The sequence below is a fragment of the Dunckerocampus dactyliophorus genome, chromosome 10 (genome assembly GCF_027744805.1).
Source record: "Dunckerocampus dactyliophorus isolate RoL2022-P2 chromosome 10, RoL_Ddac_1.1, whole genome shotgun sequence".
NCBI classification, from domain to species: Eukaryota; Metazoa; Chordata; class Actinopteri; order Syngnathiformes; family Syngnathidae; genus Dunckerocampus; species Dunckerocampus dactyliophorus.
In genome coordinates this window covers 8,249,395-8,268,798 of record NC_072828.1, presented here as the reverse complement: position 1 = coordinate 8,268,798, position 19,404 = coordinate 8,249,395, and the positions used below count along the sequence as shown (strand labels likewise).

At 41.5% G+C, this 19,404-nt stretch overlaps 1 protein-coding gene and 1 long non-coding RNA gene across 2 annotated transcripts in view; one reads left to right on the top strand and one right to left on the bottom strand.

Moving 5' to 3' along the window:
• The window catches only part of LOC129189050 (uncharacterized), a 72,267-nt gene that overhangs the window by 44,067 nt on the left and 8,796 nt on the right, over window positions 1–19,404 (bottom strand). The window lies entirely within an intron of this gene.
• Window positions 12,890–19,404, top strand: part of LOC129189049 (desmoglein-2.1-like) — a 13,649-nt gene continuing 7,134 nt past the window's right edge. Inside the window, exons 1-13 of the mRNA XM_054790324.1 lie at window positions 12,890–12,932; window positions 15,080–15,202; window positions 15,357–15,512; window positions 15,633–15,774; window positions 15,905–16,065; window positions 16,125–16,259; window positions 16,396–16,581; window positions 16,729–16,994; window positions 17,075–17,217; window positions 17,334–17,555; window positions 17,655–17,897; window positions 17,971–18,101; window positions 18,174–18,410. Of these exons, the coding sequence (XP_054646299.1) occupies window positions 12,900–12,932; window positions 15,080–15,202; window positions 15,357–15,512; window positions 15,633–15,774; window positions 15,905–16,065; window positions 16,125–16,259; window positions 16,396–16,581; window positions 16,729–16,994; window positions 17,075–17,217; window positions 17,334–17,555; window positions 17,655–17,897; window positions 17,971–18,101; window positions 18,174–18,410 (2,178 nt within the window). The 5' untranslated portion in view covers window positions 12,890–12,899. The remainder of the gene's footprint in view (window positions 12,933–15,079; window positions 15,203–15,356; window positions 15,513–15,632; window positions 15,775–15,904; window positions 16,066–16,124; window positions 16,260–16,395; window positions 16,582–16,728; window positions 16,995–17,074; window positions 17,218–17,333; window positions 17,556–17,654; window positions 17,898–17,970; window positions 18,102–18,173; window positions 18,411–19,404) is intronic.

Sequence of the window (19,404 nt, the reverse complement as noted above, 5' to 3'; positions counted from 1 at the left end):
GACAAGACAGAATATAATGATTGCTGAAATGTGAGGGCTGTACTCACTTTTGGGAGATACTGCAACTATTTGCTTGTTTTGTATACAAAAGCTTGTCTCAACAACAGACATTTAAACAGGTGCGCGTTGGCCACATGCAGGTGTGTCTCAGGCTCAAACAGCTTCACAAATGGTCGTAAAAAAATGTGGTAGCTGATAAACAAGTTCTGATATAAAAAAAAAAAGGATCGAGCATGTTTGAAGGCACAAAGCGCCGCAGGGCTTTTCAAGGTCTTGTTTAATGTGCTGAAGATTGTTGATAGCCGCTAAAAGCCTACAGAAGAAGAAAAGGCCAACGCGCATCTCAGCAGACAATCACTCAGAAAGCGGCCGCTCTTGCGTTTCATTCGCATGCTTTAGAACCTAAGTTCCCAAAGTGGGGTACGCGTACCCCCGCAGGTACGCCAATTGTCAATTGGAGGTATGTGGATAAAAAGGAAAAACAATTAGCACCTAACACTCACAATTATGAGCGCATCTGAACGCCTCATAGCACAGAGCGCACAGTCATAGCAGAAAGAAGGAAGGAGACATGGCATGAAGTTCTTCATTGCTCTGTGTGAGTTATATGAATAAGTAAGTAAGTTTGATGATTATGTTATGTATTAAGAGTGTTTCATCTTGAAGGTTTAACTTATATTGGTGTTCCAGTACCCACACTGTGAAAACCTGTCAATGTATGTGCGTGTCAGGATGAGAGGGTGGAGAGTCCCTTGAAAATTCTGCAAAGGCTGAATCGAGGCAACTAAACTCTTCCTGTTTGTCACAGACAATTATTTGTGTGTGGAGTCGGGTGGGCGTGTCCCTTGGGGTTGATCACAACAGGGTTGTTGTTGACGGTCCTGCATACAGATGTTTGTTTGCCTGCCTGGTGGCATAACAGTTCATTAGTAGCCCCTGTTCATGTGGAATGAGACAATCTTTGGGGAAGAGATGTTATATAAGAGAAAATTGTTATAAGCAGGTAATGGCCAAACTTCCTCCGCTGTTTAGAGAGTTTTTTTTTTTACTTCTAGTTTGAAGTAGAAATAAATGTAAATGCAAATAAATGAATGTTTGGTTGTGATCGGAGAGGCCGTCAGCCCCGTTTCATTCAGTCTACCCCAGGGCGGCTGTGATACAGATGTAGATTACCACCACCACTAGTGTATGACTGTGGAGTGAATGCATGATGGGTTTCACTGTAAAGCCCTTTGAATATCTTGAAAGGCGCAATGTAAATCCAAGCCATTATTATTGGAAATTGGGACTTAAAACATTGCCTGTACACTTTATAAACTTTTATGGTGGCCACAGTTTGACCCTGGAACAGATGATTTATGTTTCCATTATTTCCATTGAGAAAAGTTCCTGTGTAGCTCCCTTCCTGTCACAGCCTTTCATGGAAAACAATCTGAAAAGGAGATGTTAGAGATGCCTGGAGGGATTCATGGAGTGAACAAGTTGATGTCAACCGTTGAGCTCCTTTGTCATATTCCTATTGGTCTCACCAACGTTCAAAGGGGGATCCTTCATCTTCAGATCTTCCCTCCTGTCTGCTGGTGGTCACAAGTTGAGCTGCTCTCTCGCTGAACTCGTTACTTTGCACGGCGCCGCAACGTTGGACCTTTCCGAGGCGTGCTCAGAATGGGAACAAACACGCCGAGGACTGTTTGAAAGCGAGCTCATCCAGCTGTGTGCTCCCTCCAAAGGCTGCCTTAATGGCGGGGGAGATAACGAGGCGTTTACACCAGTCGCAGTAATCACACTGCGGCCTCGCTGCCGTTGTCATCGCATTATTAATGTGCACGTGAGCGCTCTGACTCGGACTGATAAGGCGGACGCCACCGGGGATGAGGGAGGATGTGGGGGGCAGCATGCAGGCTTCAGTCAAATTTATGAACAAATCTCACAGCGTGACATACAGTATGCTGATGCTCTAGCACACGGCTGAGGCTAGCGCTGCATCATTACACACTCCAGGAAAGGTCCACTCCAAAATAATGGCGAATATATGCCATATTTTGTTGTTTGTTATTTTAATTAACAAAGTATGATTATTGTCATGCATAATGGGCTTTAAAGCAGGTCTGAGATCAGCGTTACACTCGATTGAAGCCGCATAAACTGAAAATGAGCTCACGTGCACACACACACACGCACGCACGCAATATGGCTTTATGTTTATGAATGAGCGTTAGACCTCCACACTGTCACTCACTGTGACGCATCTACCAATTGCATTTAATCACAACAAGGCCACGCCTCTCGTACATGTCATGTGACCTGCCAACTTGTCACCTCATCTCGTGATTGACTGACATACCCCCAACCCATATGACACCCACCCACCCATCACTCTCCTCCAGTGGCCTCCATACTGACAACCCGCCACAATACTGCTGGCAGAGGCAGAAAAGGGCCTCCCTTACCGTGTGTCAGATGATTCACACACACACACACACACACACACACACACACACACACATTTCCACGGCTTCGAATGAGGTGGGTGGTCCGTGGAGGATGAGGCGGTGCGGCTTGTTCTGACACTTCTGTTCATCTCATTAATCACTTCCAATATTAGATATGTGTTATCGCACTGAAATCATCAACAGCGTATATGTGTGTGTGTGTGTGTGTGTCTGTGTGTTCAAGCAGATGGGCCATGTGACCGAGAGTTGCCACCTCACACCTGACATCAAATGACATCAGTTTGAACATCTGCTTCTAACACGATATAATAATAATAATCATAATCATAATCATAATAATAAAGAATAAATTAGGAATAATAAGATGGGTTCCAGCACTTTGCTTGCAGGTCCATAATAATAATAGAATTCATACAAATTATGATGATTATAGTAATTATTAATTATTATAGTAATTATTTATAGTAATTATTTATCTTTATTTATTTAATTGTATTAAGTATAATAATAAGTATTATTATTATTGGAAATTATTTTCATTATTTATTTATGTTAATTAGGTTTTTTATATATTTTATAATAGCAATTATTATATATTGTATATTGTAGAATTATTATTATTGTTATAAACCATTAACAGTGTTGTTATTATACAAACATTCTATAATATTTACATGATAATAATAACAAATTATTATCATTATTATTACTATCATTATTATCATATTATTGTTCCATAAAAGTAATTTAAAAAAATAAATAATAAATGCTATAAAAATAATACAAAACTGAGAATACAAAAATAACAAGAGTAAGAATACCAAAAGAAAAGACAATAACAATAAAAATTATGAAATAACTATACAATCATAATAATAACAAGAAAAATCCTTGCATCCATCCATCTTCTATGCCGCTCAGGTCGTGGGGTATGCTGGAGCCTATCCCAGCTGACTTCGGGCAAAAGGCGGGGTACGCCCTGGACTGGTCGCCAGCCAATGGCAGGGCACATACAGTATAGACAAACAACCATTCACACTCACATTCATACCTATGGACAATTTAGACTCGTCAATTAACCTAACATGCATGTTTTTGGAATGTGGGAGGAAATAACAATAATTAAAAAAAAAACAATAATAAGAATGTTAATGGTTATAGTAATGGTATGGTTTATTTCGAACATACAAAATGTACACAGTAGTCGCACTGCTGCAGGCCGAAATGAGATCCTATAGTGACATCTAGTGTCTGCTCTGATAACTGCAGCCTCCGAACAGAATGTACAAGCGTACTTACGTATATCTTGCAATTGGTGCATTCAGCAAACACATTTAGTGCTTACCACTTACACACTGAGTTAGGCGCCCACTGCAAACTCAATATATAATAATACACATACTGTAACCATTACATCGTTTAGCTTTTGCACCTTGTTGAGGCAGATCCTCATGGGCTAAGCAAAAAACAAAATAGCCTTTTAGTTGGTACAGCTGAGTAATGACGTCACTGGCCTTCAAATGCAGCCTCCAGCGCATGTAACCTTTCATTAGCATGCTGCTAACCCGCATAAATAATGCTACGTTCACACAAACACGGATATTTTCAAAAACACACATTTGCCCCGCTTTGGTGTAAAAAAAAAAAAAGTTTTAAAACTATTTCTGTCCACACCAATATTCACAGGTTGTCATGCGCATGCCAAAGTAATGGCAGTACTGCAGCCATGGACAATTTTAGCCAATCAAAAGCGTCGATGATGTCATTTCTGTAGTCGGCACAATAACAAAGATACATGTAGACTGCTAGCGAAGTAGCGTTACTTTTCAGTGGTTTATTTCACATTTGTCAGCAAAATGTATTCAATCTAAAACTGAAAATGTATGAAACATATGTTCTTTATTAAAATGTTGCATTATCACTACCATGCTGTGAAGTGTAGTCCATTTTATCTGTCAAGACAGAACCCCATTGGCTGTGACACTATCATTGCTGAAATAATTCTGTGTGTCTGGCAAATTGTCCTTGTTTAATTGCCTCCACGACCAGTGGCGGAGCTACAGGGTGGGCCAGGGGTGACCGTGGCCACCCTTGGTCACTCTCCAGCCACCCCAGTGGCCACCCCCAAGGCTGGGGGACAGTTTTGACAAACGCAGCTCTGCGGTGCAGAACATCCGTTCAGCCTAACCACCGTTTCCGCATTTCACTGCAGCAAACAACTTTCCGTGTGGTGATGCTGTCAATAAAACCGCGTCTTGCATGAACTGCAAGCGGTAGGTAAGTTTTCCATGATTACTTTGGATGGGTTCTGGTCAGGTTTTCTCACTATTGACATTGACTTGAATTCTGCAGTGTGATTCAGTAGAATAAATCTGTTAATAATGGAAGCTCTCTGTAGCAGCATGAGTGGGCTTGTAAACCAAGGAGTCTAGAGTTAAAACAGGAGTGCCGATTGGCATCCACTTCCGCATTGTGCCCTGCGCGGGTTTGGCCGCCATGATGGGGAGCATAATCCAGAAACTATGCATTGGAAACATGTCCTCGGCACACTGCTCAGCTATCAATTGCTCTAATAGACGGTCCAAAAGCAATGGCGGAGCTATGGAGTGGCCAGTGGTGGCTGTGGCCACCCCAGTCACTCTCCGGCCACCCCACAGGCCATCTAGAGAATTCAGGTATCAACTCATCGCCGCCCCTGTGTGAGTAATGGTCTCACCTTGGCCACCCCAATGAAATATTTCTGTCTCTGGCACTGTCCACGACCGTAGTTATGCAGCACAAAACAGGCATACTGTACAGTATATACTGTAACAGCGAAGCTTTCAATGTGCGCAATCACGATGTTCTTGCCACGCGAATATTCTCACGTCATTCTTCCAAAATAACGACATTCTTGTCAAAATTGTCCCACCAGCTAGAGATCTGATCGGGTCTTGTACCAAATCGCCGTCGTTAACATAAAAGCCACATGTCAAGTTCCACACCCTCGTGTCAAGTTTTCGGAACAAAGCCCGCACTGACACGTCTTCAATATGCGTGACCAAAAACATTCCTGCCGCCAAACGTAATCCTCTCACCCAACAAAACCTTTCTTACAATAAAACCTCAAAAATGACAAGGTCCTTCAAACACAAACTAAGACATGAACCTGTTCAGTGAACTGCAGCCCTTCACTTGAGAATCCATGAGGCACTTTAAGCTTGATCCAGTACAAAACTCGCACATCATTCACTTCTGGCCAGACGGGATAGAAAATACGCCCATCTGCCTCGCTTGGATGGCTGTTTTAGTTGCACTCCAGTCCTGTAGGTGGTGATAATGCACATTACAACGTGTGTGCCAACTGGCAAAGGCAGCAAGATTTTTTTCACCGCTACTGCCTCACTTGGCCCCAATGTAAGTAGACCGTAACGACCAAAAGTGGGGAAAACCCATCTTCTATCTGCACCAAATTGCAATATAGTACACCGTTGCAGTTCATGTTTATCCTCAAAGGGGCCCATTTTATCCTGATCACATAACTCTGGTGTGTTCAAGGACTTCCGAACACAGTGTGAAATCTCATCACTTGACAAAATAGCATTATCAGTGAAGCGTAAAGACATAACCATGTAAAATTGTGGGCTTTCTAATAGTGGTACATGTGTACACTGTATGCTTTACTTGTATTACTCACGTATTTATAATTTTTTTTATAAATTATTACCGACGACCGATTTATTGCCGACGACCGACCAAATTTCAGTGCAACCAGGTATTTTTTTTTATCTTAGTTGGACCTAGTGAACAACACTGAAAATTTACTGTACAACCTAAAACATAAATATACAGCGTAAACTTCAACGTCAAACACTGTCCATCAAAAACCTGCTTTTAAACTTCACACAAAAGATGGGCTTTCCTTTTAGGAGGTCACTTCTCTTCTCTATGCAAGCCCCCGTTAGTCAGCGTGGTCTTTGTCTGAGCTCATCTCACGTTACTGGGGGTGGGGGGCGCAGGTCTACTATGACCAGGGCGTCATGTTTCCTTCAGGACGAAGAGGACAGAGAGAGGAATGTGGAGGACATTACATACAGTGCCTGATAACACACACAGGCCACACTGACCCGATAACGAGCACACTCGCACTCACGCAAACACCACACACAGCGTCTTGTGACATAACTGAAGAAATTACAGAGAATAAAAATGTGAAAGATGCAAAAACTCTTCTACACTACAATATATATACAGTATATCTACAGTATATATATAATCGTGCTGTCAAATGATTAAAATTTCGAATCAGATTAATCATGGGTTTTAAATGAATTAATCATGATTAATCAACATTTGAAATGATGTCTGAAATATGCTGTACTGTTGTACTATGCTGTACTTTTACTGTAATTTATTGAAAGAAAGATAAATGGATTATGTATATTTGCATGGAACAGCTCCAAATGAACTGAAAATTTCAGTCAAGCTACAAGATTCCACACGTCTTTAAAAAAATCTATTTACCTAACACTAGTTTCTTTAACAGTAGCAAAACATTTGAATCACACTTCAACCGTGCTATTATGAGCAATGAGGGGTTGCGTTCAAACGCACCACGTCATTTAAGATGAATTCACATTTTGAGTGTATTCGCTGGGATTTCCGAACAAACTTAAATGCAGCAAATTGTACTCCCGCATTTAGTGTTACAAATTGAGTGATAAGAATATCCACTTCTTGTTTTTCTTTGTCTTTCTGTTTATTTAGACGCATAAAAAGACATTCTTGTGACGTTCACAGTGTCCCTAAATGCATCTCGCAGTCGTGTAGTGATAATGAGGAAGTGTTGTTCCGACGACGGACGAAGGGACAAAAGACGCGTTTGTGAATTGGAAATAATACAGCATATGTTGTTGGAATTGCAGTGCTGCTGATGTGTTCAGGTTACATTAAAGTCATAAAAGACAGTCAGACTCCGTGGGGAACTACACTGTGCTGCCGTCTGTCGGCATAACAGTGACATGTGGCGTGCCATCAGGCGTATGCCTTTATTACGTAAAAAATGTAACGTAATAGCGTTAACGCGCTATTTTTGACAGCCCTAATATATATATATATATATATACATATATATATTATATATAATATATATAATATTACACTATACAGTGGAACATCTAAATTTATGCCAATATTTTGCCTCTGTTTGCGTACATTTTCCGGTTAGCGTACAATATGCATGTCTAGTCGTGTTATTAATACACTGAGAGGGTCCAGCTGTGTTCTTAAGGTATTTTTAATCACAAAACATCCTTCTTAGCAGCTTGCTAATACATGGAAACAGGACCGAAAGTCAGCTCTGTCTCCCGTCTATGATATCATCAGCAAGTAACTGTAGTTCTTGACTAACTAACACAGTTGCGCCACAAGTCTCTGCCTTTCAGTTGTTTCCCTTTACATTTCATTGTATTCTACTTTTTCTTTTTTGCCATCATTTAGTTGTTATCCTACAACAGAGGTTCTCAACTGGTCTCACTGGGACCAACATTTTCCAAAGGTCATTAAGTCGCGACCCCACTTTTATTTAAGTCCTTTGTATTTTTTATATTTTTAATTTATACTTTCATTTATGTATTTATTTGATTTATTTATCGTTTTATTTAAGTCAAACCAAGCAAATTTATTTGTTTTTTAAAATTGTTCATGTTTTGAAACATTAAGACACATACTTACGTGTCCTAAGTGCATTTTAGAGGAATTTATTAAGGCATTTAGTCAAGAAAATTGGGAAGAACATAACTGCATGCATACAAGCAATGCATAAATTGAAATTAAATATCAAAATTGCTCAAAATAAAACCACAAAATCATTAAATGACAGGCTCCGGACAGGATATCAAATACCATTTGCTATTTTTAAAATTTTTAACACAAAGCTGAAATGAAAGCCATCCATCCATCCATCCATTTTCTATGCCGCTTATCCTCACTGGGGTCGTGGGGGTATGTTGGAGCCTATCCCAGCTGGCGAGAGGTCGCCAGCCAATGGCAGGGCACATATAGACAAACAACCATTCACACATTCATACCTACGGACAATTTTAATGTCGCCAATTAACGTAACATGCATGTTTTTGGAATGTGGGAGGACCCCGGAGTACCCAGAGAAAACCCACGCGCGCCTGAGAAGAATGCAAACTCCTCAAATCTTCCAGATCTCCTGACTGTGTGGCCAACATGCTAACCACTCGGCCACCGTGTAATTATCTTTCTTACTTGTATTTATATTTGTTCACTAAAAACAAAGTAATTATTCCAGGCTCAATATATTCTGGTTTCCTACCCCTAAAATCCCAATTCCTGCTCCTCTATCCTGCTGGAACATGTGAAAATATGAATGTATGTCATTGTTGCAACTACAGTACATGTACTAACGTCAAGTGTCTTTCAGACCCCGCCTCCTTGAGGCCCTCCATGCTCTGATTGGTGGGCTTTAAAGCCATTGCCACAAGTTGAATGGCAGTAAGATAAAGTAACCACTCTAACAGTGCGCTTCTGTTCCAAACCCTCCAGTCAATCAAAGTGGTGTCAGGTTTGTGTTCCCCACTAGCCCCCTCCCCAAAGACTCCCACTTCCCTCCGCATATACACAGTGATCCCATTAAACAATAAATAATTAACAATAATTATCTTTAATGTAAGAGTGTTTATGCGCAACTATTTGTATGTCAGGTCAAACGGGGACACGTAGAGATACCTGGTGGGGGCTGCGGTGTGGGGGTGTGTGAGGCGGAATAGCACATGAATGAATGTTTGCACTGGACTTTCATGCATGAAGGACTTTTCATGAGGCAAGGGTGTGTTGACTTACATCAACATTAACTTGTGTGTAAGTGTGTGAGGAAGTAGCACACCTGCACAACCAGTTTGAAGTTACCCCCCACCCCCCCACCCCCGCCCCCCGCCCACACACACACACACACAGCCCCCGCCTCCTTCCTCTGTGGTCTGCTGGCGTGATGGAGATATCTCCAGTATCTTGGCAGGCGATTCAACATTAAAGTGGTTAAAATAATTACATGGAATATTAGTTACTCAGCTCGTTGAGCGACTCTTCTAATGTGTTCTCATGTGACACTTCACTTGTAATGCCCCTTTTCCACCGCACGGTATCTACTTGGCTCTACACGGCTCCACTCGCTAGTGTTGCTTTACTTTTGGCAAAAGCAGGTACTACAAGGCGCTATTTCTCATCGGTCGAGCAGAGTTGGCATTGCGTGTCAATGATAGAAATGCTAAAATTAGTTTACCCTGTAGTTGCAGTATTATACTCCACAGTCTCCACTTTGCTGCACTTTGCCCTCAGTTTCCTCTCCAATAAAAGGAGTCGCCTTATCAGGAAGCAAACACAGGAGGGGCTTGCGAGTTTGATGCGTTCATTGTGGCTTGGTTTTGATAGTTTACTGTTTTGTGTGGGAAAGGGACTGCTCTATAGGGGGTTAAAGGAGGTACACTTTTTGTCCTTGGAAAAAGGTACCAACAATTACCTTGAAGTCCAACTACTGTATTCAATATCAGTATATTGGCTATCGGTTAGGCTTCTGTGCTTCGTAAATTTTTCTTGTAAATTTACAACTTTATTCTCGTAAATTTACGACTTTTTTTCTCGTAAATTTACGGCTGTTTCTCTCATAAATTTACCAGTTTTGTTCTTGTAAATGTACGACTGTGGCCCTTATACTCCGTCGTACACTTTATTATAGCAAAGCCTGGCTGGACACCGCAATGCAATGCAGTCATTCTATGATCATTCTCATTCTGTTCATCAATAAGTTTTCGTCCATTATTTTTCTGGAGTAAGGACTCCAGCATGTTGTGAAAAACAGATTGTCATTAGTTATTAATACATGAACATAAATACATTAATAATGTGAACTTTTGAGTATCACCCCATCCTCTTTAGCATGAAATAAAGGCACCACTTTTCTACACCACTACAACAGACTTCTGCTATGTGAAGTAGCAACTGTAGCGACTGTAGCTGAATGAACTTTGAACCCGGAGCTCTGGACATGAAATGCTCAAAGTTTGCCATAAACACAAACATGAACGGCAGTTTCATGCGTCACACGGACACTCCTGCGTTGAAGTGGAAAAATGCCACACCCTCCCGAACACAGCTTTTGTTGTTCAACTCGCTTGACTGATTTCATTCGCAGCCAAGATTGCGCGAGTCAAACAAAACTTTAATCCACTTTTCACCCCAGCACCATTCAGTACCGCATCATCAGTCCCCCATCGTTTGGGGTACTGCGAGTACTTCTGTGTACCAGTATTGTCATGCACACAAGTAACAACAAGGTTGATTTCCAGATGAGCATATTGTTTAACCGGAATGATTCATACTGTAGTTGGTTTTAATTGAAGCGCAGAAAAAACATGCAATTATCTGATATGATCTGTGTTCATTTCCAGGGAAGGCATGCTTTGTCTGACTTCTTAAGAAGCCACTGTGGGCCTGTGCAAGGCACGCTTCACTGACACCTACTCGATTATCCCACGTTTGCTGCTGTTGGCAGGTAGGGGCAGCTCACATTGCAGCTCTTTGGACTCTGATGACAGCCTCAACAACTAGACCCACACTGAGAATGTGGATAGCTGCGTATTTGATATTTACCTTTACTGTACTACAGGGGTGTCCAAAGTGTGGTTCTGCTTGTTTTATTATTGGCCTATCAGCATAGTGTAAAAATGAAATGAATTCATTATTACAGTAATCCCTCATTGATCGCGGTTAATTGCTTCCAGACCCGACCGTAATAAGTGCATTTCGGTGAAGTAGGATTCCTTATTTATGAATTTAATATTTTTGTAATTAGACTGACAACCTTCTAAATACAGTTTTTAACATTATTAGAGACCTCTAGAAATGAAATAACACCCCTGTAGCCACCTTCACACTTCTATTACCCAATATAGTAGACATAGTTAGAGAAAATAGGACATTTAAGACATAAATACAACTTGTGCTTGTATGTGTTGCTGTAAATGCGTTCCAGTGGTAGGGAGCTGAGTGGGCACGGGCGGACAGGAAGTGACATCGGGGGTTCAGAGTTGTGTTTTAGCTTAGCGTGGGTTTCGGCAGCAACAGTAGCCCGTGTTAGGGATTATTGTGCCTGTTGTGAGATCATTCATACCTGTAATAAAAGCCTGTTGTTCCAACAATCAAGTATGGTGGTTGTGTGTCTCACCCGACAGTGCAGTAACTTTACTGACACCTAGTGACCTGTGTAGAACACTACATATCATCACAATCTTTCTGAATGCCTTATATATGTAATTTAGTTAATTTAGCTATTTTTATCCTCAAAAATGATTAATTTAGGGAAATAATATGTAAAATTTTCTTCAATATGCAAGTTTTTGGACTAATAATAGGCCGTCTGGTAAGTTTTTTGCTTCTCACTTTGTCCTTCTTCCCCACTCCATTTGAAAAACCCTTTCTTAAGTTTAGAATAAATAAATTGTAGGCTAACTAGTTAGTTCGCCAGCATGCTATGTTTAAAGCCGTGGCCGTCTCTTGTGTCCCTGCAGTGATACCGTAGCCTGCGCATTAGAATGTGATGTAAACAAAGAATAATAGGCATGTAAAGGTGACTATAGGGGTGTTATTTCATGCCAACCGCACTCTAATAATGGTAAACAACTAATGTGAAAGTCCAAAAATATTATATATACAAAATATATCCATATATACAGAAATGTTTCATTTATTAATATAGAATCCTACTTCGTGGAAATTAACTTATCGCAGTAGATATCAATGAAGACCAATTGTATATGTATTTCAGTTCATGTAGCCATTTTTATGTTCAAAGATTCTTAATTTAAGCAAAAAATAGGTCAAATTTGCTTCAATATGCATTTTTTTAAATTAATAATAGGCCGCATTCAACCATGAAACAGTATGATTTATTAAGTAATGTATTTTGAAAAGAGTGACAGAGTGAACAAGCCCCCTTTTTTTAACTCTGTTATTTCCAATAGTCACAAAGCTAAGATGTGGATGTTTTGTTCAGATAGCTTAGCATATATTGTCCTCCACTGGATTGGTTTTAATGCACAAAAGGATCCCTGATTTATTGTGTCACACTCAATCAACACTTTTAAATGGAAATTAAAGCTGAAATGGTTAATGTGCAGCGAAAGGTGTGCAAGACTTCATGAATTATTGATGGGAACATGTGTTACCTGCACAGGTGCTGCACTTTTTCTGTAGTTGTCCATTACAGGCGTGATGTCGTACTGAAGCCTGCTTGTCGTGAGAAGCACAGCCTGACTTCTATACATTTTACGATTGTACGCGCACACACACGCACACACACAAAGTGAGTCCTTGTGGGCGTTCTCTTCTCCCCAAAACCCTCCTCCCTCTTTTCCTCAGCTCAGACTCTTTGAGGACCTCATCATGCTTTCTCCTACATGTGTGCTGCTCTTTGTGGTGAGTTTTTAGTTTTAATTGTTTAATTTGATAACAAACATGCAGCCCACACCCTGCTCTTTTAAACAAAGCAGTCGCATGGCGCTCTCAGTGAAAAGAAATGAAGACTCCATGGCTAATTCATGTCCTTCTAAGAAGAAGACCGAGCTATGAAACGGAAAGTGGAAAGTGGTCACATGTGCAGCTACACATTTGGGATGTGTATGTGGACATCGGATGCATGGGGACATTTCCAGGTAGATAATTGGGGTGTCTAAAGTACGGACGGAACCTGTCCACATTGCTGCCTTTAAACTGGACATGGACGATAAGGACGTGTAAAAATGAGGGACGTGGCCAGTAGGGTTACACACAGGGGACGTATTCGGGTGTAGATATGAACTTGTGTGCGGTGAGGACACAGTTGAGACATATAAGGGCCTTCCCACAGGATGTGGGCCGTAGGGACAAGTACAAGTGGACAATAAGGAAGGTGGACAGTAGGATTATGTGTAGGGGTGAAAATACTGTAGAGGACATGGACAGGTGGGGACTGGAACTTGTAGACTGTAGGGACGTGCGGAGAAGGCGACAATAGTGACATATACAGATGGACTGTAAGAACGTGTCCGTATGAGGGTAAGGACATATATAGAATTGGAGGATGTAAAGTGAAGATGTTCACTGGTCCACATTGGTTAAGCGAAAAGTATGGTTATGTATATTAGAAACATGGAAGGACCTGTCCACGTCCCCACCTGTACATAGGACATAGGCTGAAGGGACATGTATGAGTTGGGAAATATTTCTTAGTGGACTCCAAAACCAAAAAATCCACTGTCACGTTGGGGTGTAATGGTACATTCGGAATCTGATTTTTCGGTATGGTGTCCCGAATCCCCAGATAAGGTTTTCTCGTGTCATACGGGGAAGGGCACCTCCACAAGCGTTCAGCTAGTGGGTGTCATGTCTAGCAATAGAGCATGAAGAATGACTTTCCAGTGATTCTATTCTATTCTATTCTTTTATATTATATTCTATTATATCATATTATTTCCAGCATACCTCCATGACCCAACTGAGGATAAGCGGCATAGAAGATGGATGGATGGATGGATGGATGCATGGATTATATTATGTTATTACATTACATCACATTACATTACAGAATGGGTCATAAGTTTTCATACATAGAAAAAATAATCATCCATGTTGGACAACCATTTTTATGTACAGTATATAATGCACGCTATATGATTACCACTGTTTCAAAAACACTAATTTGTGTTTTCCAGTTTTCCACTGTTGGTGAACTTGCATTAGCATAGTTGAAGTTATGCTTGTCATGGCGCTGGTGATACGTTCATTGAGATGGTTTATGTCTCGTATCTTCACCTAATACACCATGGCCTTCAAGTGCCCCCAAAGATTGAACTCAAGATCTGAAACATAAAAATGCTATATAACTTATACATTTTCCTATGTATGGAAACGTGTGTCCCACCTTGTACCGTATATCATAAATCATTAAACCTGTTTAAGCAGTTTTGTTTTGGGTTTTGTTCTCTTACTCCAAAGATTATATCCAAAATGAACCACACCATGACCTTAAAAACGAGGTACGTACCGAACCGTGAAGGTGGTGTACTGTTACACCCCTAATGTTGCGTATTTTGTAGAACTCGAGACCTCTCAGGAAAGGCTGAAGCCGAAGTGTTGGCTAAGCATGCATGTTGTGTTTAGCCTTCATTATAATTAAGTGGAGTCCTTAGCAAATAACTGACTGCCTAGGCGACATAGATGTGGGGAGACTTGCTTTAGGTCTTAAAAACAGCGAGACCTGTCATTGACTTTTTATGAGAGTGCCAACAAGACGAATGCTTTTAAACATGATGCGCATGAATTTTTAAAACATTGTTCACCGTACACTAAATGCACATGAATGTTTACAACACACTTGTAGTTCACTACGCTAAATGTATGAATGCCTACCATATCATTCATACCATACTATTTATAATAGCTCACTGTACACTAAGTATAACTGATGACAGTTACTTAGTTGTTAGCTTATAATGAGGAGTCACAGAGGTGACAAAAAATCTTGAAGGACTGAAATCTTGAATTCATTAAGTTGTTTGCTATGGACTGCATGACAACACTTCCAGAGTGTAGTTGTGCTGAGGGCCCACTGTGACAACAAACTTGTACGGAAAAAGAAAGAATGGATCATCCCCGCAAGGCCACTAAAGGAAAATAACGATTACACGAGTCAAGAGTTCATCGCCAAGGTGAGCTCAACACACTTCCACAACATGTCTCCTCCGGCACACGGATTATTATTACCCACCTCTGTCCACTAGAGGGAGCTACTGGGCTTTGAGGAACATTTGCTTTTCATTTCTAGAACTCATATTGTATGTGTGTATGCTCTCCCTGATTCAGATTCGATCGGATTTTGACACTGATCAGGATATTACTTACTCTCTGGAGGGTGTCGGCGCCAACGAGTACCCAATTAACGTCTTTGTGGTCAACCCCAAAACTGGATTCATCCGAGTGACCAAAGTACTGGACAGGGAGGTGATTGACACCTACAGCGTGAGTGATACCTACTTGATTGCTCTTGTTCAATTTTATTTGATGCAATCAATCCATTTGATATTTGTATACTTCTTCAATGTAGTACGCCTGTTTTCATAGTATTATATGTCATTTCAGATGTTGGGCGTGGCAAAGTTTAATGATGGCACCGATGCCGAAAAGAAGATGGACATACGAATCAAGGTGGTCGATGAAAACGACAACGCTCCGGTGTTTGACGCCATGAAGCCTGTGGACGTGTACGAACTCAGTCCTTCAGGTGAGCATGGACTTCATCAGTGGGTCACTGAGCTATGTATGGACCCAGTGAGCAAATAAATCATCTCTAGGAGCGTAGTAGCACCTACTTGGAGATGCGTTGGATGTCATTGCTGTGTTGTGTTTTCCAGGTACGCCAGTCATGAGAGTCACTGCGACTGATGCTGACGAACCGGGAAACCAGAACTCCCTGCTGGTCTACTCCATTGTAAAGCAGAACCCCCCTGATGACATGTTCTTAATGAACAACGATGGAAACATCTTTGTCAAAAAGCCGTCTTTGGATAGAGAGGTAATGGCTGGGCAACTGGAAGAAATTTTTCTTCATTCTAAAAAAGGCTGTGTTTTTAGAGAGTAGATCAGTACATTGTGACGGTGAAGGCTCAGGACCTCAATGGCAGACCACAAGGACTCACTGGGACTAGTACATTGACCATCAATGTGCTGGATATCAACGACAACCTTCCTACTCTGGAAAAGGAAGAGGTAGTGTCCGTCCTCGTACTCTTTTTGTCAATCCTGTGACTGTCACCGCTCATGTCCCTAGTCATGTGTTGTACTGTCTTTGGCTGTATCACCGGTCCGCATGCTCAGTCATTGGTCACTGATGTTTCACCTGCAGTATGAGGGCAGCATTGAGGAGAACACGCAAGGCGTGGAGGTGATGAGAATCAAAGCTCAAGACTTGGACCTGGAGGACACAGAAAACTGGGAACCCGTGTTTGATATCGTCAAAGGTAACGAGGCCAACTACTTCAGCATCAAAAAGGACCCAAAGACCAACGAGGGCATCCTCATGCTTGATAAGGTACACAAGATTTGTCGTTGTCAGAGATGGTTTAGCTTTGTAAAATCATGAAAGTCATCTCACCACACAAAAGCAACACCACACAAGCTATCTATGTTATCATGTGTGCCATCCCAAAATAGTTGATGAATATGTACTATTTCTCAGCCTGTGGATTATGAGAATGTGAAGAACCTGGACCTTGGACTAACAGTGAGGAACAAGGCTCCACCTCATGGAAAACTTACGGAAAGCACATCATATAAGACCTATCCCATCAAAATCAACGTAAAGAATCAGCGTGAAGGACCACATTTTGATCCCAAAGTCAAAGTGATTACTATGTCAGAGGGAGGCTCCACCAGCATAAAGGACATTATTGCCCGCTACCCAGCGATGGACCAGGACACTGGGAAACCAGCTGAGAATGTCAGGTGAGTAGATGAACATTGTCATGGTGATTGTGTCCGGACACAAACACACCATCAGACTGATTGTTTGCACTTTGCTGTAGATATGTTAAAGGTTCTGACCCTGACAACTGGCTCACCATCGACCCAGACACGGCTGAGATCAGGATGAACAAGATGCCTGACAGAGAGTCGACTTTCCTGGTTAACGGGACATACTATGCCAAAGTACTCTGTATTTCGGAAGGTATGCATTGCACGATACGCAACCTGCTCCAGTCCTTCATGTCATGGAAGAACAGTGTGTGTTTTAATAAGAAATGGAAGAAAAGCTGAGTATTCTTGATGTATTTCCACTAACAGACATGCCCTCAAGCACCGCTACTGGCACCGTAGCCATCCAGGTGGAAGATTTTAACGACCACTGTCCCACCCTGACCAGTACTATCGAGACGATGTGTATTCCAAACGATGCTGTTTTTGTCACCGCCATCGACGAGGACGAATTCCCAAATGGAGCTCCTTTCACCTTTGAAATCATTCCAGAAGGCACTAAAGGCAAATGGCAGGTGGAACGTCTTAATGGTGAGGAGACTTGAAAGAAGATGGCGTCTAGTTTGGATCTGAGTGGATTTTTAGCTTCACCCTACTGATGAACCTCACTGTGTGTGTTGTTGTGTGCAGATACTACAGCCATCCTGAGAGCCCAGGAGTCCATGTGGCCTGGTTTACACGAGGTGCAATTGTTGGTGAAGGATGGGCAGGGGGTGGCGAGCCCAAAACCCCAGAAGGTGACAGTCCAAGTGTGTACTTGCGAGGATGAAGTGAGGTGTGGAAAACGAGACGCCCATGGTCAGCCCAGCAAAAGAGCAGCGTTGGGACCTGCAGGCATTGGACTGCTGTTACTGGGCCTGCTGCTGCTCTTACGTAAGTCGTCAACAGAAATCTGGAAGAACCTTTCTGAATGTGGAAAAAAATTGAGTTCTTTTTGTTTTCCCAGTCATTCCTCTGCTGCTGCTCTTCTGCCAATGTGGGGGTGCTGTGGGGCTGCCAGGAGACGCACGTGACATACCGTTTGAGACCAAGTCGCACTTAATCAACTACTGCACCGAGGGTCAGGGAGAAAATACGGTGAGTCTAAATTACTCAGCGGGATTGTGTTTCAGTATTTCCAATTGACCTGTCTGCTCGGGACTGTTGCAGGAGGTGCCGCTGACCTACTTGCCGACACAGGTGGTCTCGGGGGCCCAAGATGTTGGAGATCAAATGAATCAGTCCGCTTTTGTGGACGAAAACATAGAGCAGTCGTGGGTGATGAACCAGGCCAACATGAACACCTTCTACTCCAGGTTGGGGACCAGAGCGGTAGGAGCCGCGGCCGCAGGGACGTATGACAGCATTGCGCTGCCAGATCACATCCTCGCCCAATATTACATGCAGGTGAGGAATGAGCATTGACTGCCATATTTGTTTAACCCTCACATGTAAGACACTTTTTACATGACATCATTAGTGCACTCCTCACTGAGACAACCTGACACACTAACGCACACTGGCCAGTACTATGTTATCTCCACAAGGGGGAGCTACACGAAGCGATATAAGATTGTTGTGCCTGCAATCCAGGCTGGGTTGTTCACAACAAATTGATTGAGTTAAGTGAATAGTTTGGGAGTTGGAAGTTTGTTTGGTTAGTTAGTTAGTTAGTTTGGTTAAAGCATGAAGATATACCATCCTGTCTTGTTTTAGGACATGCGCAGCTCAGTGCTTCTTGTATAGTAGTTGTGTCTCAAGTGGAATACTGTGCATCTCCACACATTTGCCATTCAGCATTCATGGGCCCACAAGTTTGTGAATTTTTGGTCAGAACATTTTTGTTTTTGTTTTTATTTTTTTTCTCCAAAAACAGGCCTTTTTTCTTGCAGAAAACACATCTCATTCGCCATAATAATTTATAAAAATGTGATAATCCAGGTAAAATGTACATCGATCACTGTTAAAAAAAAACAAATTCTAAATGTTTATGTCTTTATGCTACACTCATATACTGTAATGTGTTTTCGTCAATCATTGAGATTTTGCACTTTGTTCGGCAGTCACTGAACGCACTGCAGTTACTGTGTGACACAAAAGTGAAACTTTTATATAACTTCTACGCCGTGACTCCGATTCCATTCATCAGTCATCATACATTATAATTTATTAGTGGTGAGTACCTACACATTTTATACTTAAATATATTTAATAAGAAGAGAGACAGGGAGGGTTCTGGAGCAGACTCTAATTTAATAATTATTAGGATTGTAAATCTTTGTGACAGACGATTCGATACGCATCTAAATACAGCACACGCATTACGATATATTTTATAAACATATATAACATATATAAACTCAATACAGTGTGCAAACAATATGATACGATTTGATTCTAC